General features: G+C 43.3%; 1 protein-coding gene and 1 long non-coding RNA gene across 4 annotated transcripts; one reads left to right on the forward strand and one right to left on the reverse strand.

Moving 5' to 3' along the window:
• The first annotated feature begins 1,785 nt into the window (after positions 1-1,785).
• LOC135098837 (uncharacterized) lies at positions 1,786-13,351 on the forward strand. Of its 2 annotated transcripts, none has more exons than XM_064001242.1 (5): positions 1,786-2,371; positions 4,916-9,194; positions 9,847-9,988; positions 10,531-10,630; positions 12,576-13,351. In XM_064001242.1, the coding sequence occupies exons 3-5, from the start codon at positions 9,929-9,931 to the stop codon at positions 12,857-12,859; spliced, it is 444 nt and encodes a 147-aa protein (XP_063857312.1). In that variant the 5' UTR covers positions 1,786-2,371; positions 4,916-9,194; positions 9,847-9,928; the 3' UTR covers positions 12,860-13,351. The 2 variants fall into 2 exon arrangements, 1 of the variants encoding a protein (XP_063857312.1); XR_010267421.1 differs by lacking the exon at positions 1,786-2,371 and adding an exon at positions 3,499-3,684 and having other exon boundaries at positions 12,458-13,351.
• Positions 13,352-13,460: 109 nt separating this feature from the next.
• On the reverse strand, positions 13,461-24,839 carry LOC135098839 (uncharacterized). Of its 2 annotated transcripts, none has more exons than XR_010267423.1 (4): positions 24,680-24,839; positions 18,512-18,623; positions 14,592-14,722; positions 13,461-14,142 (listed from the first exon to the last, which is right to left on the reverse strand). It is a non-coding gene; the product is annotated as an uncharacterized LOC135098839 (long non-coding RNA). The 2 variants fall into 2 exon arrangements; XR_010267424.1 differs by having other exon boundaries at positions 18,512-18,581; positions 24,680-24,829.
• Positions 24,840-25,309: the final 470 nt, after the last annotated feature.

Consider the following 25,309-nt stretch of genomic DNA (forward strand, 5'->3'; position numbering starts at 1 on the left):
TATTAGGTAAGGCTACTATACACAAATCTATACATATATTAGGAATTTATGTTGAATGATTGAGATGACTAGTACTCTCTCTCTCTCTCTCTCTCTCTCTCTCTCTCTCTCTCTCTCTCTCTCTCTCTCTCTCTCTCTCTCTCTCTCTCTCTCTCTCTCTCTCATATCCTTTGTCTATGTCACTCATATTTTCTCTTTTTATCTCTCCCTTTCTGTCTGTCTGTGTCTGTCTGTCTGTCTGTCTGTCTGTGTCTGTCAGTCTGTGTCTGTCTGTCTGTCCCACACTTCAATACACCCTTCCTGTCTTGTTACACCTTAGTACACCCCTCCTGTCTGCCCCTAGAGCTTAATACACCCTGTATCGCCCCTGCATCTTATTAAACTATTCCCGTTTGTCCTCCTCCATCTCAATAAATCCTGTCTTCTTTCCCTGTCTGCCTGTTTGTCCCATCTTACTACACCCTGTCTGTCCCTACTCCTTAGTTCATCCTTCCTTTCCTCTACACCTCAATACTCCCTTCCCTGCCTCTCTCTCTCTCTCTCTCTCTCTCTCTCTCTCTCTCTCTCTCTCTCTCTCTCTCTCTCTCTCTCTCTCTCTCTCTCTCTCTCTCTCTCTCTCTCTCTCTATATATATATATATATATTCATATATGACATTCTTGGCGTGTTTGTCAGTTTTGAGTGTGTTTTGGGGTGTTTTGGAGTGTTTTTGTCAGTTCTGGATGAATATTGGGGTGTTTTGGAGTGTTTTAAGTATTTTTGGGCTATTTTAAAGGAGTTTGGGTGTGTTTTGGGTGCTGTGGGTGGGTAAAGCTGTGTTTCTGGGTGTTTTAGATGGGTGTGGATGCGTTTTGATATGTTTTGGGGTACTTTTGATGTGTTTTGGGTTGTAGAGAGATGGATGTGATGTGTGCAGGGTGCCTTAGTCCCTGGATGGCTGTAGCAGTGTGTGGTGCTCTGTCTGGGCCTCGTGGTGTGGGATTGCCAGCCTGCCGGTGTAAGTGCATGGAAAGGGACAGATAATTTAAGACAGTTTATCATATTTAATTATTTTGTTTATTCATTCATTTACTATTATCATTATTTTTATTTTACGCTCATCTTTTGTGTTCGGGAGTTCGTGGTTAGTGCTGCTATTGACAAAAAAAGGGAGAGATCGTTTTATTTCTTAGTGTGGAAATTGTCGCGGTGTGTCAGGTGCTGATTGCTGTTGAGAGTCGCAGGTCCCGCCCTCTGGCATCAAACAGACAATAAAGAACTAATATGTCGCTGTTGCATTTATTTCCTTTAACGTAAATATGTAATGATACGGTTTTATCTATGTCTCCTGATGTTATGGCACTTTTGGCTAATTTTTAACTAATTCTGTTCATGTCATTATCTGAATACCTAATAACAATCAGTATCCTGCATGTACTGTCAAATCTATCGAAACATCAGCACGACTACTGAGTTATGGATTTCAAGAGATTCCGAATTATTGCTGTTTCCTTCTGAATTTTAATAGGTTCAGAAAATCTACCAAAATTGTGCTTCCCGGCAGTTGGATATCTATTACGGTTGTAAGAGAGAGAGAGAGATATCAAATTAAATATACATAAATTATAAGGAAAAAAGGAAGATAATAGAGACGGATAAATAAATATATAAATACACAATAAAATGTAATACAGAACAAATTATGAAGGAAAAGAAAAAAAAATATATATATAATTGAAGTGCGCTGATAATAACAGCGTGGTGTAGAGGGTACGTTAATATGTGGTAGACCCAAGCTTTTTACATAATTTAAAGAGTCTACCTGATTTCATCCATGACAATTAAACATTTGATAATAACGAGAGGCTTCAAGTCACACAAGCTTTTCAATGACTTCACACAAGGTCATACAATAGATGAAGAATCGTAGTGTAAACACCGCCGGGACCACTTCAAATTTGGCGCTTGAATTGGAGAGAGAGAGAGATGTGGACATTTTGACAATTACAATTACAATGGCTTATAACTTAGTTTTACATGTTCATGCTTCATTATATTTCACTTGTTTTATTTTGTATTAGAATAGTGTAATATGAGAGAAGCTGGAGTAATTGGAAATATAATTTGTAGGTTTGTGGGTAATGAGTGCACGCTGACATAGGAGAGTGAGTGGACGTCAGACACACAGAGGGGTGGTGTTTGAAGTGCGTGCGTGTGCAGCTGCCTTATTTAACCTGGATTTTCTCTCAAGACGGTGACACGTGCCAGTGGAAGCTTAATGGCTGCCGGAAGGTGGTCGTGAGGGCCAGAAACACTTACAATATTGACAAATGACCCACCTGCTGCTTGGCCAGCTGGCGGACTGGTCACAGACGCCATGGTGCAATAGGAGGTGAGTTTGATAGTGTTGTTCTTTGTAATGGCTCCGTGTCACGCACAATAACGAAATAGGACGGTAATGTTACGTTAATGTCCTGCTTTCCAAAATTTTCGTCAAACTTTTTATTCATTTATTTATTTATTTTTGATTGTGGAAGGATCATATTTAACATTTTCTCGTTAGGAATACATTTGTACACTTGACTCAATATTCCACGGTCCTGCTAACGTTTCTAACCACAAGGACAAAACACCCTTGATTTAACCACGAGAGAAAATTAAAAGCTGCCAAAATTCATCTTGTCGGTTGAAGTGAAGGCTGGCTTTCTATAAATATATCCGCCATTAATTGCTGTATCTCTCACTTATCAGCCAATCCTGTCACTAACTGGAGCCACATAACAGTGCTTTCATTTCCGCTAGTCAGATATAATCGCTATTGCCTAGTTTTGGTGTGATGAAGGCTTAAGTGAGGCAGACTGACAGCTCCTCTCTACCGGGACCGCCGCTTGTAATTTAAACTAACGCCGCTTGTAATTTAAACTAATGTACATTGTTTTCAGGTTCAACAAGCACAGTACTTAGTTGACTTGTGCATAGATACGTGGTGCTTGCTGGATAAATGTAGGTAATTAGTAGTATGCATGTTTGGGGAGCAGGTGTGTGTGTGTGTGTGTGTGTGTCCGTCCGTGTCCCCTTAGGCTTTCACACCGCCACCCTTCTGCCCTCACAACCCTTCATCCCTTCACCTTTCTTCCCTCTCTATAGTCTCTGCAAACTGATACGTCCCTCCTGCGCAGTCAGGCACAGTTACCAGCCAGTAGAGATGAAACCAGTAACTCCTGACGAATAGAATATTTTGTATTGGGAGAAGGACGTTAGGAGAAATGAAGATAAAAGAAGTGCAAGAATCAGTATGGTGAAAATACTTTGAGAAACACCCCTAAGAACATGAACTGCAAGAGAGGAATGTTTCTAAGTCTTCGAATACAATATAATTAAAATAATTAGAGGATTAATTAATAAGTAAGGAGAAATGACAACGGTAACGAAAGAAAAACTGTGCGAAAATTAACATAATTAAAATAAACTATGAAAACTATCACAAAGAACAAGAAATATTAGTAAAAACTCAAAAAATTAAGTTAACCGTCCCTGGGTGAAGATTGGCCGCCGCCCCGCCATGTGCGAACAACAACATTCGGTCAGGGTGGAAGCGATTAGGGAGTTTTCAGCTGTAATTGTGTGCAAGTAGTCACCATCACCTACTGGAGTGACGGGTGGAGTGGAGCAGCAGTAGTGGTGGTGGAGCTGGAGTGGTGTCAGGTAATAGGAGGGGAAATTTGTGCCACCTAGTTTTGTTGTCTTAGCATCGGTAGAAAATGTGTGTGATTTTATTTGTTGGTTTATTTCAGTGTTGGAGTCGTGGGCGCGGCATGACATGGCTCTTTATGTAAGCGACAACACCAGACAATGTTACCTGTACGTCCATTTGTGAACGTTTTATAGCCAAAGTACTAGACCCGAGGGAAATGGAGGTATATTTTCAGTTGGGGTCTTGCTGGCTGGCGAAGCAAAATGTTCAGTCACTTGAACTGCAGAACACCACAACTTTTGTTTGAAGAAGCTGAAAAACAAGCCACTCTATATTTTCTCACCTTACTGATTACTTTATTACCTGCTCACCTTGATTGTTCACCTGACCCAACCTAACCTGACCCAACTTGGCCTCACCTCACTGCACCTCAGTCTTCACGTTTACCTCCCTTCTCATATCCACTCCCTCTTCCCAGGTAATATGGACATCAACTTAGCCTCTTCTCCCAAGGTTAATGCTTATGTGTCAGATAGACTTATGTGGACATGAATTTATCCTCTTCTCCCAAGGTTAATACGTGTCAGATAGACTTAAGCTTGTAGAATATCTTGCATTACATATCAATTTATTAATGCGAAAAAGTAAAAGTTTAATGAAGTGATGCATTCCCGCATGACACCCTCCCCATCTGAGTGCTTGAGAGTCACTGGTGGCCAGCTGCTGGAGCTGTGCAGTGCAGGGCAGGGTTGTTAACTGTTATGGGAATCACAATACATAGTTATTTGTAGTTCTTGCTTAATTAAAGAAAATAATAATAGTAATAATAAATAAATAAATGGTTAAGTTAGGTGGTAAGTGGTTGATCTATACTTGAGAAAATACATTTATATTCATTTTTAGGTAGTTTTATTTATTTTTTTTATTTATTTTTTTTTATTCTTTGGTGTACGTATTTATTCATTTTGTATTTGTATCTTTTTTGTGTTATGAGAGAGAGAGAGAGAGAGAGAGAGAGAGAGGGAGAGAGAGAGAGAGAGAGAGAGAGAGAGAGAGAGAGAGAGAGAGAGAGAGAGAGAGAGAGAGAGAGAGAGAGAGAGAGAGAGAGAGATGCTATTCTTAATAATGTATCTAATTTTAACCTATTTCATTTTGTTATATTTACTAAGAAACAGTAATTAAACCATACTTTCTACAAAAACAACAACAACAACAACAACAATAACAACCAAATCATTCCAGACTACCCCATCCCCTGCCTCCCTGCCCTGCTCCACCCAGACACCATGGCCCAGCAGCGACGCCATTCCACCTGCTACATGACACTGGCTGACGCACTCCTGACATGGCAGCGACAGGAGGCAGAGGGCAGGAGCAAGAGTCGGATGGCGAAGGAAGGCGTGATGGCGGAGGTGGTGGCTGTGGAGGGTGTTTGTGCAGGGTATCTCGGCAGGGTCTAGGTTAGAGCAAATGGATGATGAGAGACTAGTGAGAAAGGTGTTTGTGTGGAATGTTAGGAGTAGCAGTTGGGGGAAGAAGTGTGTTAGGATGGTAGTAAAGAGTGGCTTGGAAACTAGTTGGGCTTTTGAGTGGTTGAGTGAAGCCTTGTTGAGAGGGACCGAAGTACGAGTGTCAGAAATGGAGAGGGTTTAGAATGGGATGTAAGAAAATGGAGAAGTGAGATAGACACAGCGATGAAGCACATGGGATTGAGTGAGCCAGGTGTGGAAATTGTGGGATGGAGCGAGCCAGGTGTTGAAAAGTGTGAAAAATGTGGAAAGTGTGGAAAATTGTGGGATTGAGTGAACAGCTGTGGAAAAATGTGGAAATTGTGTTGAAAAAGTGTAGAAATTGTGGGATTGAGTGAGCCAGGTATGGAAATTGTGTAGAAAAGTGGAAAAAGTGTGGAAATTGTGTGGAAAAAGTGTGAATATTGTGGGATTGAGTGAGCCAGGTGTGGAGAAGTGAGACAGACAGAGCGATGAAGCACGTGGGGTTGAGTGAGCCAGGTGTGGAGGAGTGAGACAGAGCAATGAAGCACGTGGGGTTGAGTGAGCCAGGTGTGGAGGAGTGAGACGAACAGAGCGATGAAGCACGTGGGGTTGAGTGAGCCAGGTGTGGAGGAGTGAGACAGACAGACAGCCATGAAGCATGTGAGGTTGAGTGAGCCAGGTGTGGAGAAATGAGACAGACAGACAGAGTGATGAAGCACGTGGGGTTGAGTGAGCCAGGTGTGGAGAAATGAGACAGACAGACAGAGCGATGAAGCACGTGGGGTTGAGTGAGCCAGGTGTGGAGGAGTGAGACAGACAGACAGAGCCATGAAGCACGTGGGGTTGAGTGAGCCAGGTGTGGAGGAGTGAGACAGACAGACAGAGCCATGAAGCACGTGGGGTTGAGTGAGCCAGGTGTGGAAAAACTGGTGGAGATGTCTCAGAAAGCCTAACTTCACAGTAGCTGTTTTAGCTAGAGATGAAATGTGAAGTTTCCAGTTCAGATTATAAGTAAAGGACAGATCGAGGATGTTCAGTGTAGAAGAGGGGGACAGTTGAGTGTCATTGAAGAAGAGGGGACAGTTGAGTGCCATTGAAGAAGAGGAGATAGTTGTCTGGAAGATTGTGTTGAGTTGATAGATGGAGGAATTGAGTTTTTAAGGCACTGAACAATACAAGTTTGCTCTGCCCCAATCAGAAATTTTAGAGGGATCAGAAGTCAGGCATTCTGTGGCTTCCCTGTGTGAACTGAAGGGTTGGACGTCTATGAAAAGACGTGGAAAAATGCAGGGTGGTATCATCAGTGTAGGAGTGGGTAGGGCAAGAAGTTTGGGTTAAAAGATCATTGATGAATAATAAGAAGAGAGTGATGACAGGATAAAACCCTGAGAAGAACAGTGACCATCTACCACAGCAATAAAATGATCAGAAAGGAAACTTGAGATGAAGTTACAGAGAGAAGGATAGAAGCCGTAGGAGGGTAGTTTGGAAATGAAAGCTTTGTGCCAGACTCTATCAAAAGCTTTTGATATGTCCAAGGCAACAGCAAAAGTTTCACCAAAATCTCTTAAAGAGGATGACCAAGACTCAGTAAGGAAAGCCAGAAGATCACCAGTAGAGCGGCCTTGATGGAACCCATACTGGTGATCAGATAGAAGGTTGTGAAGTGATAGATGTTTAAGAATCTTCCTGTTGAGGATTGATTCAAAAACTTTAGATAGGCAGGAAATTAAAGCAATAGGACTGATTGAGGGATTAAAACTACTACTACTACTACTACTACTACTACTACTACTACTACTACTACTACTACTACTACTACTACTACTACTACTACTACTACTACTACTACTACTTGGAGGAGGCAGTAGACACCTGCCGAAACGATAATTACTCCCAGTGAGGTCTAATGCACTGTTCAGGGGGTGCTGTGAACTTATCATTAAACCCAGCTGTGACCTCACTGAACGTTTCCCTTTGTCTCACAACACAAGGGGGCAGTCACAGCCTCCCTCTAAAGACAACTCTCTTCCTCCACACAAAACTACAAGCACCTAATAACACACACACCCTTCACTCAAAAATTTTAAATTCATGGCGACTCCTACACCAGCCTCGGAGTCCCCATCTGGGGAGGGGACCATAAATGTCCCCAGGTTGGACTGCCTTTCCGTCGACGACCCTAAGTGTCTTGACACCCCCCTCAACTTTTTCTTCATTAACTTCTGCAACATTCGCGGTCTAAGATCTAATTTTCAATCTGTAGAACACCACCTCTCCTCTTCTAAACCTCATCTTCTTTTCCTCACTGAAACTTAGGTGTCTGAGGCAACTGACAGTAGCCCCTTTTCTGTTCCCTCCTACTTTCTCTATCCTCATTTTCGATCCAAAGGTGGATGCTGCGTTTATGTGTGCAATGACTTAACCTGCTCTCGTGCCCACGCTCTTGAATCTTCCGAGTTTTCCACCATCTGGCTACGACTACAGAGTCATTCTCATACTAAATTTATCTGTGCTGTATACCTCTCTCCTAACTCCTCTGACTATAAGAGCGGTCTCTGACACGTATGTGCTGAGCGCATAACAGAGGTGATAGTGTCTGGCATGGAGGCGTACATTCCTCACTCTTTTTCTCGTCCTAAACCTTCTAAACCTTGGTTTAACACAGCTTGTTCTCGTGCTATACATGATAGAGAGGTGACCCACAAAAGGTACTTAAGCCTTCCATCACATGAATCTCATGCACTTTATATTTCTGCCCGGAACCATGCCAAGAGAACGCGAAGACGTTCCACAGTCTGGAGACTCACCCCCAGAAGGTGCGCTGGAGTTGGCTGGAGCGGGAACGCGGCACTTCCACTGAGTCACCACTGGATAACACCATTCTCGTGTCCCGCGAGGTGACTCTGGGGGGCAGCCGTAGTCCCGCCAGATGAGAGAGAGAGGAGGTAAACATATCACGCAGGGAAGCCACAGAATGCCTGACTTCTGATCTTTCTAAAATTTCTGATTGGGGCAGAGCAAACTTGGTATTGTTCAATGCCTCAAAAACTCAATTCCTCCATCTATCAACTTGACACAACCTTCCAGACAACTATCCCCTCTTCTTCAATGACACTCAATTGTCCCCGTCTTCTACACTGAACATCCTCGGACTGTCCTTTACTTATAATCTGAACTGGAAACTTCACATCTCATCTCTAGCTAAAACAGCTTCTATGAAGTTAGGTGTTTTGAGACGTCTCCGCCAGTTTTTCTCACCCCCCCAGCTGCTAACTCTGTACAAGGGCCTTATCCGTCCATGTATGGAGTATGCTTCACATGTCTGGGAGGGTTCCACTCATACTGCTCTTCTAGACAGGGTGGAATCAAAAGCTTTTCGTCTCATCAACTCCTCTCCTCTAACTGACTGTCTTCAGCCTCTCTCTCACCACCGCAATGTTGCATATCTAACTGTCTTCTACCGCTATTTTCATGCCAACTGCTCTTCTGATCTTGCTAACTGCATGCCTCCCCTCCTTCCCTGGCCTCGCTGCACAAGACTTTCTTCTTTCTCTCACCCCTATTCTGTCCACCTCTCTAACGCAAGAGTTAACCAGTATTCTCAATCATTCATCCCTTTCTCTGGTAAACTCTGGAACTCCCTGCCTGCTTCTGTATTTCCACCTTCCTATGACTTGAATTCCTTCAAGAGGGAGGTTTCAAGACACTTATCCACCAATTTTTGACCACTGCTTTGACCCTTTTATGGGACTGGCATTTCAGTGGGCATTTTTTTTTATTAGATTTTTGTTGCCCTTGGCCGGTGTCCTTCCTACATAAAAAAAAAAAAAAAAAAAACTACTACTACTACTACTACTACTACTTTCTTGAATGTGCATATCAGTGTATCCTGTCATGCCTCCCATGCTGTGTAATGCTGCAGTGTTGATTGTGTCTTCTTCCCTGAGGTGGCACTGTGGATAGCAAGTGGAAGAGACCTTGAGAGACTTCCGTTAATGAGGAACCTTTCAGGAACCAACAGTCGGGTGAATATTGTGTTATTTGTACTGTTGAGGTCCCTATCTCTTACTTGTGTGCTCTCAAGATGCTATGCTCAGTTTCTGAATCCTTGACACTGATAATAACAGTCAAGCTTAGTGGGTGGTGTATATATTTAGAGCATTGTTGGGTGTGTGATGAATGGTGAGGTGATTATAGTGTGTGTGTGCGTGTGCGTGTGCGTGCATGTGTAGATAAGAGGAAAGGTGTGTGTACAGCTGTTGAGTTAGGAGGTAAAATGAACAACTTAGCTCAAAAATGACACTCTCAATATGCTTCTGGACTCTCACTGTACAGCACTTGGGGACGAGTGCAAGCCAACCCAGGACCAATAGCTGATGATGCTCAGTGATGGAATTAGAAGCTGCATGAATTGTTTATGTAGATTTTAGAAGATGTCTGAATTGTTTGTGTAGATTTTAGAAGCTGTCTGAATTGTTTATGTAGATCTGAAGCACTTACTTTGAATTGAAGGCTTGGGCTGTATAAGATCTTTGTAAGTCTTCTGTACCACTGTAGATAACTCGCTACAGTTTTGTCTAATAATACGTACCTGCATTTATTGTCAGCGTGCAGATTTGCAGCAAACCTCCCTGATTTAAAAGTATGTACATTTACTCAAACTGCATTTTCCTTTAGTGTGCAGGTTTGCAGTAAACCTCCCTGAAGGTTCCAGAGGTGGTCAGCAAGTGCCCAGTCCAGGCTGTCACAAGACTGTGTGATGGAGGACTTTCCACTGATACTCATTGATAACAGCTGTGCACTGACACTCACAGGAAATGTGAGTACTCTAGGTGTGCTGTCTGCTGGCTGAGGGTGAGAAAAATTCCTGCAGGTGTGTGTGTGTGTGTGTGTGTGTGTGTGTGTGTGTGTGTGTGTGTGTGTGTGTGTGTGTGTGTGTGTAGGAGCCCATTAAATATTGCTTGTTGTCAGAAATGGAAAATGCTCTGAGGGACTTTGAGAAGATTGCTTATATCAGTGTGAAATGAGTAGGTGTGTTCTTGGAGACAGAGGCAGCATGTGGCCAGGCCTGGAGGAGAATCTTGACTGAGGCCCTTGAGAGACTACTACTGCTACTGCTACTGCTAGTACTACTACTACTACTACTACTACTACTACTACTACTACTACTACTACTACTACTACTACTACTACTACTACTACTCACATCTTGCCTGACTCCCAGACCAACATTTACTGTGTAGAAATGGCACAGTCTGCTCCTTTAATCCTTTTCCTTTCGTGAATGTGCATATCAGTGTACCCTGTCGTGCCTCCCATGCTGTGTAATGCTGCAGTTTTGATTGTGTGTGTTTCCCTCAGGTGGCACTGTGGATAGCAAGTGGAAGAGATCTTGGGAGACTTCCGTTAATGAGGAGCAACAAGCACACCTCACTGGAGTCTTTCAGGAACCAACAGTCAGGTGAATATTGTGTTATTTGTACTGTTGAGGTCCCCTATCTCTCACTTATGTGCTTTCAAGATGCAATGCTCAGTTTTTGAATCCTTGACACTGACAATAACAGTCAAGCTTAGTGGGAGATGTCTTTCACACACTGCCCTGCTTGTTTCCCCCTTGTTACAGCTTAATCTGCTTCTTTCCCCCCTTGCTACAACTTAATTTGCTTGTTTCCCCCTTGCTACAACTTAATTTCCTTGTTTCCCCCTTGCTACAACTTAATTTGCTTGTTTCCCCTTTGCTACAACTTAATCTGCTTGTTTCCCCCCTTGCTACAACTTAATCTGCTTGCTTCCCCCTTGCTACAACTTAATTCTTCTCATAAGTGTTGTGATTGTGGTTGTTCAAGAAGGGATCAGTAACTGTCAGACTGGAAGGAAGCTGGGAAGATTGGAAGCAGCTGTCACACAGTTGGCAAAGGGTGCTCAGTGATTGGAGCAGCTGTCCCTCTGCTACCCTGCAACTCACAAGCCTCTTCTGACTAAAAGAGGGTGCAGCTAATCTGTTTTTACAATATATACATCCCATCAGCTTTAATATTCTTGTATCTGCCTTCCTTTTTCACCAAGAACCTTTCTTTCTCTTCGGAGTGACAGCTGTGCCTTGTGTCAGTGCATCTGTGGCCACCTGTGTCAGGGCTGTCACTGATCTTCCTGTCTCCCGTCCAGTCTCACAACTACAAAGCCCTCTCAAACAATGCCCAGCACAGCACTCTTCCCTTTGTTAAGCTTGACAGCACCCGTTATAATGCAAGAATTAAATGTGAGCTGTGAAATCAGAGTTTAGCAGTAAGGGGGACACAGGCAGGGAAGTACAGGAGAGACCTTCCCTTCCACTGTGTCTGGCAGTCTCTCTGTGATTAAAGGGCTGAACGTGGCATCCTCAGGACACGAGAGTTGCCATGGGTGATAATTTGCTACTTTTTTGAGCAGTGAAGCCTTTGTTCTGTGGGTGTGCTGTCATGCACTGTAATATTCTGTGTGGCCATTGTAAAGCCACATTGAAGGTATGTGTAAAGCTTGATGCCAACCCCAAGCTGTCCCATTTCTTAAATCCACATAAAAAATATTTAAAAAACTGGGAAAATTTTAAATCTGCAGCAATTTTGGTCCCAGGAATTTTGAATAAGGGAGTTTTAACTGTATATACCATTGTTGTGTGTGTGTGTGTGTGTGTGTGTGTATAAGAGGAATGAGATTAACATTTTCTGAAGGAGTCGGAGGAGGGGAGACATGCACTTGACCACGATTACAAGAGCAGTAACATTGAAAATACTGGTACAAGACTGTAAGAGAAGCAACAGATGGCTGGATAAGCAGATGTTAGCTCCTGTTAAGTGCGAGTCCTGACAGGTGCGAGTGAGTCTTGTCAGTGAGGTGTGTTGTGAAGTATTAATGGAGAGAGTTAGAAGGAATGATTTGCAGTGATCACTGTGAAATAAGAGGAGAGGATGCATTGTTGTTCTGTTATTGCGATGTGCATGTGAAAGTATTGGGTTAAATATGAGACTAATTTTGGGGAATTCATGGATATAGGAGATAAATAGATGTGGAATTATTGTGGGGTGTTAAAGGATTGTCTGAGGCACCTGTTAGGCCAGGGGAGGGAGTGAAAAGTTTGTGGAAATAAGGGTTTGTGTGAGTGAGGAATTAGTGTGTGTGTGTGATGCAGAAATAAGCTCATTCTTCATAACTAGTTTACCCAAGTTGCATTATTTATGTATTTATTTGCAGAGGTTTGTCTTCTGTCTGTGCAATCAAGGCTGGTGGTGATGGTGGTGTCTCATTGCAGGGCCTGATGTGAAGGTGTCTGCAGCCAGCGTTTGGTGTCCTCTGTGCCTACCTGGTGGTGCCTCATTGCAGGGCCTGATGTGAAGGTGTCTGCAGCCAGTGGTGGTGCCTCATTGCAGGGCCTGATGTGAAGGTGTCTGCAGCCAGTGGTGGGTGTCCTCTGTGCCTGGTGGTGCCTCATTGCAGGGCTGATGTGAAGGTGTCTGCAGCCAGTGGTGGGTGTCCTCTGTGCCTGGTGGTGCCTCATTGCAGGGCTGATGTGAAGGTGTCTGCAGCCAGTGGTGGGTGTCCTCTGTGCCTGGTGGTGCCTCATTGCAGGGCTGATGTGAAGGTGTCTGCAGCCAGTGGTGGGTGTCGTCTCTGCCTGGTGGTGCAGCCTGATGTGTTGCCTGCTTCAGTGTAAATCTTGCAAGCCAGATCTGCCAGCTGTCTCCAGTGTAGTAGTCTAGGGTGCTTTGCTTTGTGTCTTTGGCAATAAATAAATTTGGGACTATCATTCTCATGTGAATTATGTAGTTTGATAAAATTACAGAATGTGCGATAAAATTACAGAATGTGCTCGTGTAAACTAAATTTATATGTTGGTGGTAAACAATTCATGCATCCCCAAGTAAATAAATAAAAAAACAATAGATCATCTGGTCAAAAAAAAAGCCAGGATTGGCCTATTTTTGGCTAAGTTTAAGGCGAAACTTACACACAAGCCCTGTCCGAGCGACACCGGAGTCGCTCGGACAGGGCTTCTGTGTGCAAGTTTCACCTTGTTTAAAATTTTTTTTTTTTTTTTGACCAGAGGATGATCAATTGTTACTAGTATTTTTTGCTTCCATTTTTTTTTTCAGGGCTATGAATTGTTACATCAGAAAGCAGCTTATTTGCAATTTGTAAAAAGACTTTATACGATACCACCTCGTATACTAAATTCCACGTAATTCCACAAGTATGAACAAGATGATATATATATTTATTGTTGTTTAAATCACATTGCCAAAGTTTCTGAGGAGGCATGAATTGTTACACCAGAAAGCTTGTTTATTTGCAACTTGTTAGTATAATTCCCTAAGTATGTACAAGATTATATATATATATTGTTTAATCATTATTGTTTAATCACAAAAGTTTAATAAATACACAATAGGATAAATTATTTGTTTTCCTTGTGTCAGAGAGCTCCTGTGTCAACTTGAGTGAGACTAGTGTTGAGGACTTCAGCCTTTGCAAGTCCTGAAGGATGCTTGTCACTCCCACCAACAGCTTGAAGGGACTCTTCCTGCTGCTAAACTGCTTGACAATATCCTTCCTGCTTAAAATTCTTGCCTTACAATCTTCTTACAACTTGAAAACTCTTGTTCCCTTTTCTCGCTGCATTCTTCCTGCTGTTAACTGCTTGACAATTATTCCTGCTTAAAATTCTTGCCTTACAATCTTCTTACAATTTGACTCTTCCTTGATTGCAATGAAAAACTTGACTCCTCTTGTCAGACTTACAGGTAGCAAGACTCGGCCCCTCTTCCTGATGACGCTCCTTGACTTAACTAACACCTCGTCAGGCTTACAGGTAGTGACACAGCCTCTCTTCCTGATGAAACTCGACTCCCTAATTGCAATGAGTATGTCAGGCCTGATGTGGTAGAGATTCCTGTGGGCAACTGTTCATGGGATGGAGTGAAGCAGCACACATCACACCTGCAAGGGAAACAGACCATTAGCTCCTAGACACATGAAGCTTGTATGTGCTGAGATTCTTAAGGTTTGATAATGATTCACTACAAAACAACCTTTGAAAAGAATGAGGCGTGGAAAAGGTGCCGAGATTCTTAGTATGAGATGTTTGGGGATTGGTTGCCTAAAAGACTATGACTGGAGAAACATGATACGAAAAAACCGAGCAAGTTTGAAAAGTACAATGTATTATGCAAGAAATGTGTCGATATTTTGTGTGAATTGCGACAAAAATTCAGTCACATTCAAGAAAGGAAATTTGAAAAGCATAGCAGTATGACAGACATGAAACTGAAAAATGTGCCTTAAATAAATACTTCCCAATTATATTTGAAGGATGATTGAAATTCGCATGGCATCAGAAATTTCAATAGCACGACATTATATACATATTAGAAGTTTAAAAGACGAACCTGATGAATAATTTCACCTTCCCCAACACTGCCTCGATCACATCCTGGCAACGGGAACAGCGAGGAGGCAGCTGAATTCACACCTGTATATCAATCAACTTTGCCTCGGTGCTGACTGGCCAAGGGGGAGCCTGTGAGAGAGAGAGCCTTTGTCAAGTCACCCCTATAAATGTGAAGCACACGGAATCTATAGTTGTAATCAAATTTAATATTGCAGAAGGGTAGCGACATTGGTCCTGGAGAAGTGAAAATATAATCTCGAGGATAAACTTATGAATAACTTACAATTTGAAAATAATAATAATTTAAAATTTTCTGCTCACACCTTCGAAGTTTATTATTGCTATTCAAAGTCAGTTTATGGTTCCAGAGATACGTTTTTGAAACCCACTATAGAAAAATATACGAGGAAATAAAACAGTAAGAAAAAAAATATATATCACATGAATAACAAATTAAGAAAATAAGTATTAGAAATCCCAACTTCAAGGTGATTTGAGAAAAAAATAAAAATAAAATAAAAATCTGGTTTAATACAACAAAGCATTAATAGACAAATTTAATGCAAATTTAGAAGGTTAATGTGTGTGTGTGTGTGTGTGTGTGTGTGTGTAGTTGTGTCTCTGAGTGCATGACTATTCTTTTGGGTGCCTGACTAGATTTTTTGAGTGTCTCCAGATTTTTGAGTGTGTCGTCACCAGATTTCTGAGTGCATGAGCATTCTAGTGGTTGAATGAATTCGTGTTCATGTGCGTGTGAGTGTGTGGGCGCGGGCGTGTGAGTGTGTGGGCGCGGGCGTGTGAGTGCGTGGAGGCGAGCGTGTGAGTGCGTGGAGGCGGGCGTGAGTGCGTGCGTGGACGCGGGCGTGAGTGCGTGCGTGAGTGCGTGCGTGGAGGCGGGCGTGAGTGCGTGCGTGGACGCGGGCGTGAGTGCGGGCGTGAGTGCGGGCGTGGACGCGGGCGTGAGTGCGTGCCTGGACGCGGGAGTGAGTGTGTGGGCGCGGGCGTGAGTGCGTGGGCGCGGGCGTGTGAGTGCGTGGAGGCGGGCGTGAGTGCGTGCGTGGACGCGGGCGTGAGTGCGTGGAGGCAGGCGTGAGTGCGTGGAGGCAGGCGTGAGTGCGTGGAGGCAGGCGTGAGTGCGTGCGTGGAGGCAGGCGTGAGTGCGTGCGTGGACGCGGGCGTGAGTGCGTGGAAGCGGGCGTGAGTGCGTGGAAGCGGGCGTGAGTGCGTGGAAGCGGGCGTGAGTGCGTGGAAGCGGGCGTGAGTGCGTGCGTGGACACGGGCGTGAGTGTGTGGGCGCGGGCGTGTGAGTATGTGGGCGCGGGCGTGAGTGTGTGGGCGCAGGCTTGTGAGTACGTGGACGCGGGCGTTTGATGGCGTGGACGCGGGCCTGTGAGAGCGAGGGCGTGAGTGTGTGGGCGCGGGCGTGTGAGTGTGTAGGCGCGGGCGTGTGAGTGTGTGGGCGCGGGCGTGTGAGTGTGTGGGCGCGGACGTGTGAGAGTGTGGGCGTGGTAATGGGCGTATTCGTCTGATCCTCCTAAGTGTTGGCGTGTGTGCCTCACTACTTAATAAAGCAATTCCACAATTTTCGCTGAAATTCGCCGATTAGTTTTGCAGATTTTATTTATTTATTTATTTATTTATTTTTTATTTTTTTTTGTAAGGCGTATTTTAGGCGACACACCCTGAGGTATCTAGTCCTGTCAATTTTTTTTTTTTTCCCTCTACTCATATTTTATAGATGTGTAAATTGTAAGTGCCTTATGACTATTATTATTATTATTATTATTATTATTATTATTATATATTATTATTATTATTATTATCATTGTGGCGGTGAAACAATGGCAGCGTGCGGCGGCGACTTGCAACAACGCAACTCTTGATTATTTTTCTATTCTATCATCTTGTTTGGCGCATCTATTCGTTCACGCTTTGCTTTATTATAACGAATCACGCTTCCAGGTACAATATTAAAATGAAGAGGCCTTGGGTAGCGGAGCACAAGCAAATTCTTTTACGTCTGGCAGGACTGACCGCGGTGGGGTATTTAAAGCCCTTTAATAATGGTAAATAAAGGCGATTTAAAAATATGAAGAATGGCATCAACTTGTGGTGCTCACAGAAAACGTAAGACAAGTTAAGGAAGACTATGATATTTAATAGCTCAATTTTAACCTTAATCGAAAAGTGTTATTTTTTAAGGTATCCCCTCCCCTTAAAGGTGTGTGTGTGTGTGTGTGTGTGTGTGTGTGTGTGTGTGTGTGTGTGTGTGTGTGCAACAAATATAAATATACATAAAAAGATAATGAATGAATGAAAGTAATGAGCAATGGTACTTAACCCCTTCGTCACCGACTCTATGATCCCGACGCGTACCAACCCCCTTCCCCCAGACCGAGTTTTTCGAGCGCTTCTCATAATTTTGTGTAGGTAGTTAATGTTCATTTCTAAGCCCATATTTAATCATCTAAGTATTATTTTTCATGTCTTTTGATAGATTTGGCTCATGGGATGTATACTTTTTCAAATCGGAAGTTGTTATACATGATTTCCTATGAAAACAAGCTGACACAAGATGATAAGTATTTCAACATAAAGAAATGCATTGAACACTTCTTTCCCATAAATTTCTTGGAACTTATCGTTGGGTTGTCAACGAAAAACTTGGCTGCACGGACATTCGTCCACAAACACAGCGATTCTACCACATCGTCTGACATGAATAGCTGCAAGCAGTCCAAAGCACTAATGTTACCCCGTGGGATATCAGGATGAACACCTGAAAAATCTTCTGCTAGGGCAGGAACAGTGCCAGGACGATGATCAGAAAAAGGATCAGCCATGAGTGTGAAGGTGTGAGGTGTGGGGCTGGCTGGTGTATCCTCATCGTCACCATCACTATCATATTGGTAATCACTACTCGCCTCACTGTCATTTTCTACCAAATAGTCATCATCTGAATCACTTGCGAGGCCTTCTGATTGTGTTGGAATATCGTCTGATCCTTGCAAGTCATCATCAAGAGTGGTAGAACTCTCAGAATCACTGCTGGAGGAAAACAAAGACGCCATGACACAACGCGTGTCACTGTCAAATCACACTGAGGGGTGGCGGCAATTCACATCACCACCCCCGCCACCACCGGCCAACGTCCTTGAAACACAAGGTGCCAATTAGTCAATTTGTCACTGTCGTAAATTAAAACCATACAAACTACATACAAAAATACAAAGAAATATGGAGCCCTGGGTATCATTAATAAGCGATGAAGTACGCACGTACTTCATCGGTTCGGCAGCCGAAAATTCACATGAAGTACTATGGTACTTCATCGGTAACGAAGGGGTTAACAAGCCAATTACCACTTACCCAGCGAACAAGTCGAGGGAACACAAAGCAGCGGCCACAGACATACCAATCTATCATGTTCTTACGCGCTCGTACGTATTCGTGTGCAAATAATCTCGACTTCACTTCCTTAATTCTCACCTCAGTAAGCTTAGTCACACGTCAGATCACCTCGACAAACATGCAACTTCCTACCTAACAAGCTTAATTACGCTGCCTGCAGTCTAATCACTCTTACAGCTTAATCATTCGCCTAATTATTTCCCCCTGGACATATAAATAACTTAATAGCATATCTAATTCTCACCTGATAAGCTCAAGTACGTCACCTGAGCAGTGTTATAATCACCATCTGGCCTAATCACACCTAACCAACCTCACTAGGCCTACCTAATCAGCTCACCTAATCACTAACAATGTGGCTATCCTAATCACCACGTATGGGCAGACCTACCCCAATCACACCTAACATAATCCTCACCTATTCAAGCTAATTATTCAGAATCTTACGGGTTATGCATTAATTCCACCCAGTCAGTATTAATTTAACATAATCATTACAAAACTTACCACTTAACTCCTTCACCAAGTCCTGCGTCAAGCCACGAGACCTCTGCTCCTCGACCTCTCTCCGCCGCTGCTACTGGTGAAGTGAAGTGAGCGGGCATGACACGCTGAAAGACTTAACGAATCATATTCTGAAACAGTTAGCTGCATCTCTAGAACTAATGACTCTAATGAAGGTTATACTGGTTTTTAAGGATGTTTTTTTTTATGGTTCTAGTGGCAGATTAATATGTTTTCTATTTTATTAACAATATTTCGTATTTCTACCACAATTATTGACCACCCAACCAACATTTACGAGTTTTCTTTCAAGTTTTCAACCAGCATTGTGGCGTGTCTCAGTCCACCATCATTTGAAGCCCTTCTATGAAAATTACCAACATTTTTTTTTGAGATTCAACCAATATTCTTGCATTTTTTCACCCACCTACCAACATTTTAAACTTTCCGCCAAAACAACCACAATATATAACTAAACATTATTTCACACTTTTCAATATAACTAAACATTATTTCACACTTTTCACCCCTGCAACTAACATTTCTCAGCCAACAACCAACATTGCTGTCTCCAAACCAAGTGTAACTACAACTATTTCACTACTACCACTCTTACAGCCTTACAAGAACCAATATCTTAGTCAAGAGTTAATATTCTCACAACCACAACTACTAGCATGATATTTTACCCTACCGCAATTTACCACAATTCTAGAGATGGAGAGGGAGAGGGAGACGGATGGATGCACTTAAAATTATTCTTTTTTCATTATTCTACCAATATTCTATCACAATCTAGCAGGGAAAAGACGTAGTATCCGAATTTTAATGGTTGGCAGGAAAGCGAAGTATGGATGTAAGATACGAATTTAAGGGATGTCAAGGAGTTCAGATACCAGCGGACGGCAGCCTGGATGGAGAGACCATTCACCGTATCCAATCAGGTTAGAAGAATTGGAACCGAAAAATTAAGTGTCACATTGAAGGGGAAAGTGTTCAAATCGGTAGTTAAACCCGCATTGTCATAAGATACGGAGACGTAGCCAATAGGGAAAGCAGATAGAACAAGTTGGAGATTACTGAGACGAGTGTTAAGGTGGATGCTTAGTGACAAGGAGGAATTAAGTGAGAAATAGTTTTATAAGAGGAACAAAGTAACGGAGGTGATAGTACAAGACAGGAGAATAATCCGGTCACATCAGAGGGCCAGAAGAAGGGCATGGATATAGAGATAGAAGGCAGAGGATTGACGTGACAGACCAAAAGGTGGAAGGATCGCATTGGAGAGGACCTGAGGGAGAGAACTGAGTGGGGAGGAGGTTGGGGAGAGCCTTGTGGAGAAGACTAGTGAGGAACAGCGACCTCGTAGGAACATTGGAGCAGAAGAAGAAGGAAAATGTTACCCTTTCCAGCTCGGTGAGGGGGGAGGGGAAACGAGGGGAGAGAAGAGGGGAACAGCACACTCCCCCGTCCATTCCCATCTCCTCATCTCCAAAAATGATTCCCTCTCATCTCCCCATTTCCTGTTACCCATCTCCCCATCCTCCTCGCCCCTCGCTTCCTCGACCACCTTCCCATCTCCAAAAACATCCTCCCATTCTCATTACAATCTCCCCATCATTTCCTTTCTCCCCTTCCCAACTCCTCATTACTCCTCAACTATGCACAGACACCTACCCATCTCCCCATCTCCCCCATTCCTCCCTACACAACCTTCACCCCTTCCCCTTACCTACCTGCACATCTGCCCATCTCCAGATTCACTATTCCTCTTAGTTATCTACCCATTTCCCCATCTGCCCCCAAACCTCCATTCCCCAACCATCTATCCACCTGCCTATCTCCCCATCTCCACCCCTTCTCCTCGTTTTGACCCCAGGAGGAATTTAAGAGGTATCAAAACAGACGATTTGGGAACCCTGGTTAAAATGTTATCTCCACTCTTCATATTTTTCCCTCCTGACGTGACTTTTAAGCATCACCATTAATAAACACCTAACAAATCTTTCCTGACTCCATTGATGCTGGTCGCTGTCTACCATGCACCAAAAATGTGAACCTGCAGGATGATAATTACCATGAAACAGAGGAGGAGGAGGAGGAGGAGGAGGAGAAGGAGGAGAAGGAGAAGGAGAAGGAGAAGGAGAAGGAGAAGGAGGAGGAGGAGGAGGAGGAGGAGAAGGAGAAGGAGAAGGAGAAGGAGAAGGAGAAGGAGGAGATAGGATGATATCGTATTTTGCATTAATTCAAAATCGTAAATACAAGAACTTTCTGACTAATGTATAAAGTTTCTTGTATTTAAACACTCCACACACACACACACACACACACACACACACACACACACACACACACACACACGTCCGATGGGCCTAACGAAATCCAAAAAAATCTAACTTAGGCTTATAAATTCTGCAGGAAACACTTCAGGGTAATATATATATATATATATATATATATATATATATATATATATATATATATATATATATATATATATATATATATATATAGAAGAAGAAATAAAAAAAAGAAAAAGAAGAATGAACAACTGACTGGAGGAGAAGGAAGAAAACGAGAAAGAGAAAAATAATCAAAGACACAAGAAAATAAACAAACCTAACAAATAAATAAAGGGGTCCACAGGTGACACAATTCTCACCTGTGTCTTCAAAGCTCATGAATGGAAGCGCGGGGTAAAGGAACGAGTGTTATTACCAACAGTACACCACATTAACCAAAGCAAATCAACAAAATTATCACGAGTAAGTGTGTGTGTGTGTGTGTGTGTGTGTGTGTTACATTAATGGTGATGCGTGTTTGATGGGATAAAAGGAAAATAAAAGTGAATGATGATGAGGATCAGAGAGAGAGAGAGAGAGAGAGAGAGAGAGAGAGAGAGAGAGAGAGAGAGAGAGAGAGAGAGAGAGAGAGAGAGAGAGAGAGAGAGAGAGAAAACATCCCCTCAATCACGGAAACGAAGGAGAGAAATGAGAAAGAAAAAAAAAAACAATAGATAATGAAGGAAAATAACAGCATAATGAAAGAGAAAAATAAAGAAAGGATAGAAGCTTTGGGTGGAGACTTCATGGGTGGAACAAACAAACAACCCACGCCACTAAATAATGTTTTCTCCAGCGCGTTGTCCGTAACATATGCGCCTGTTATGCCCGGGACGACTCCTCTGGCTTTGGAAGTACCGCACATTTAAAACGAATATTCACAGTCTATAAAGTTTACGAGGGAATAACCGTAGCGGCGCCGCGGAGAAGGTAAAGAACAGGGAACACTTGTAGTAGACGCCCAGCCATTGACATCACGGGCGCGGGTACTGTGGGAGGCAAGGGAAGGGAAGGAAGCAAGGAAGGTATGGATGGACTGGTGTGTGGGTAGATCTAGCCTTTATAGAGGACAGAATACCGCCTTGCTGGACGCCTAATGTTATAATTAATTCTTGTTTTTTTTTTCCTTTTTGTGTGTAAGAGGGGCACTGGTCAAGGGTAACAAAAGACTGGTGAAAGAAAAGGCCTGTTCAAAGTGCCAGTCCATAAAGAAAGGGCAGAAAGGATCATGGAAAAAAGGGAAAAAGGAAGAAGAAAAGAAAAGAAAAAAGGTTTAGGTGACGTTTTGTTTGACTGACTCCTTAATTGACTGACTGGTTATTTTTTTTATTTATTTATTTATTTATTTTTTTTTTTACGTGCGAAGGTGTACAGTAAAAAAAAAGTTATCTATTTTGTTGCAGCATAAACATCAATGAAGGAGACAACCAAGTAAATTATCAATCATCAAGCAAGCAAACAAATCAATCCATATATTAATAAGCACAAAAAAATCGCCTAGAATATATAAGAGTCTAATTCTGGAGGTGACAAATTAACTGACTGACTGACTGATTATTGAACTGACCAACTGATAAACTGATGCACTGATTGCTTAACTGACTGAATGACTGACTGACTGACTGACTGACTGACTGACTGGCTGAATGACAGACTGGTTCCCTGACTGGTATTTTGGCGTTGACGTAATAAATCAAAGGCTACCACCAAGTAGAATATATAAAGGAACACAAAGGAAGACCCAGGAATAAAGAGTAACCAGGGCAAAGGGTTGGGATTGCTTGTGAACGAGAGAAAATTAGCGGTGAGAAATGAAGGGAAAAGACACAAGGAAAAATGAAAAAAAAGGGAAAAAAAAAGAAGAGACTGTTCTTAATAGGGAAACATGTTTTAATCGCTAAGGAAATAAAGTTTGTTATTGACAGGGGAAAAATATCAAGTCGTTAATTAGAGAAAATACACAAGGAAAAATTATAAAAAGAAAAAAAAGAAGGAAAAACAATTCTTAATAGAGAAATGTTTTAATCGCTAAGAAAATAGTTTGTTATTGATAGGGAAAAATACCAAGTTGTTAATTAGGAGTTATTAATAAGGGGAAATTACTCAATAAGGAGATGACTTTACTAATGACTGGTAATTTGTGAAAAGTTATAATTCTAGAAGATGGAACGGACCCATAACTAACGAAGCGCCCACTTGAAACCAACTGCCTTATTCCTCAACTCTAAAATGAAAGCCTAGTGCCCTTGTCTTCTCCTCCTCCTCCTCCTCTTCCCTCTCCTCCTCCTCCTCCTCCTCCTCCTCCCCTTCCCCTTCTCGCCTCGTCTCGTCACACCACACAACACCGCACACCACCACCAACATCCTAAACTTATCTACCCTCCCCCTCCTCCTCCTCCTCCTCCTCCTCCTCCTCCTCCTCCTCCCCAAATATCCCTACACGGCTCCATCTTCCTCTAAGCTTGAACACCTGACTTCTCCTCCCCCTCTCCGCAAATTACTCCTCCTCCTCCTTCTCCTCCTCCTCCCCACCGTATTTTCCTCTTTTTCTCCTCTTCCTTTGCTCTCCGTGCTATATTCTCCATCTCGTTTTCTCCTCCTCCTCCTCCTCCTCCTCTTCTTCCTCTTCTCCTTGAGTTCTCATCTTGTATCGTTTCCCTCCTCCTCCTCCTCCTAATTCATATCCTGCTCCTCCTTCTCACCACCACCTCTTCCTTTCTCCTCCTATCTTCTTACTCCTCTCTAACTTTGTCCTCTTCCTCCTCCTCCTCCTTTTCCTTCTGGAGCAGCAGTTAAGAATCACCACATCACCATCATCACCACTATCAGTCATCACCACTACCAATCATCACCACCATCACCATTCCACCATCACCCGTCACCATACCTGATCACTACCACCATCACTACCACAACCAGTCACCATCATCACCACTACGAGTCCCTATATCACCACTACTATCTGTCATCACATCAACACCACATCACCACCACCACCACCACCACTCATCACCAGTCACCACCATCACCACCACCACTTAGAGGCGCCGCTGGACACACCGTGCATCACACAATTATCAAACGCTCTCAACACTTCTTCCATTAACACACACACACACACACACACACACACACACACACACACACACACTCACTCCTGACAAGAGCTTCTGTACATTACAAGCGCCCCAGCCGTCCATCACTCCGACCCCCCACGCCCCCCCCACTCCCAAGGGTTAAAAACTCACTACTGCCACTCGCTTCTCACCGCTGTGCCTCGCCTCTCACTCGCTCTAAAGACGTGACGGTTCGGTGCTAAGATGGCTATATAGACTTTCTCACCGCCCCCCCATGCTGCGCCACCGTCACTCGAAGTACAGTATGCGTCACAATGAGGAATTAAACTACACTATGAATTAAACTACACTCTCTCTCTCTCTCTCTCTCTCTCTCTCTCTCTCTCTCTCTCTCTCTCTCTCTCTCTCATTTCACGCTAATCTTACGTAACCTAACCTAACCTAACCTAACCTAACCTAACCTCATCTACTCTGACACCACACGTCACAAATTAAGAAAAACTAACACCACGTGACTGGCACTCTCACTCCTCATCAACTTTTCAACGCTCTTACTCTCCTCTCACTCACCTTAGACATGTGACGTTAATAAAGTTGATGAAGCAGACCTAAACGTACCTCCGCACAGCGTCACACTCACGCACGCACTCACTCTCACACCACACGTCACAAAATACGAAAATTTTAAGCCACGCAATCGACGCTCATTACCTCACTCAATTTCTCTACACACTCACTCTGCTCTCACTCACCTTAGTAACATGAAGCTGCTACAGGTGATGCAACACACCTTCACGCACCTCTGCACGCCGTCACGCTCACGCACAGTCACTTTACGCGTCACAAAATGGAATAAACGCAAGCAACATCACTCGCCTCCTGTGCCCGCGGCCGCACTCAGTAATCGGTGCGTCACGTGACCCTGCGCGCGTGGCTGTCCTAATGAGCACAGGTGAGCGCTAAACACACAGCACTCGTGGTGATGGGACAGGTAAGCGCACTGCAATAGATCGATGACAATGCGTGTGTGTTGATGTGTTGTCTTGTTTTACTTCCTGGATTAAATATTACCGTTGGTTTTGTTATCGTTATTATTCTTTGATGACTTGTACCGCTGGTTCTCCCTCCCTCGTCCCCTCGTTCACTCCTTCCCTCTTTCATTGTTTTATTCATTTTCCACGTGTTAGGTCACATTTTCTCCTCTTCCACTCATATTTTCCTCCATCCTTAAGTCTGCTCCTTCTTTCCTCCCTCCCCGTTCCCTCCACCTGAGCTTCCTTCCTCTTCCTTCTCTCCACCTATCCTTCCTTCCTTCCCTCCTTCCCTCCACCTCCCCAATAGTTTCGTTAATTTTTCACGTGGTATTTAAAAATTTCCTCTCT

Source organism: Scylla paramamosain, unplaced genomic scaffold (genome assembly GCF_035594125.1).
Source record: "Scylla paramamosain isolate STU-SP2022 unplaced genomic scaffold, ASM3559412v1 Contig86, whole genome shotgun sequence".
Classification (NCBI taxonomy): domain Eukaryota; kingdom Metazoa; phylum Arthropoda; class Malacostraca; order Decapoda; family Portunidae; genus Scylla; species Scylla paramamosain.

Coding starts and splice junctions, on each gene's coding strand:
- LOC135098837 (XM_064001242.1), top strand. CDS start 9,929: ATGGAGGACTTTCCACTGATACTCATTGATAACAGCTGTGCACTGACA. Junction 9,989..10,530: donor CACTGACACTCACAGGAAAT/GTGAGTACTCTA, acceptor TGTTTCCCTCAG/GTGGCACTGTGGATAGCAAG. Junction 10,631..12,575: donor TTTCAGGAACCAACAGTCAG/GTGAATATTGTG, acceptor GCCTCATTGCAG/GGCCTGATGTGAAGGTGTCT.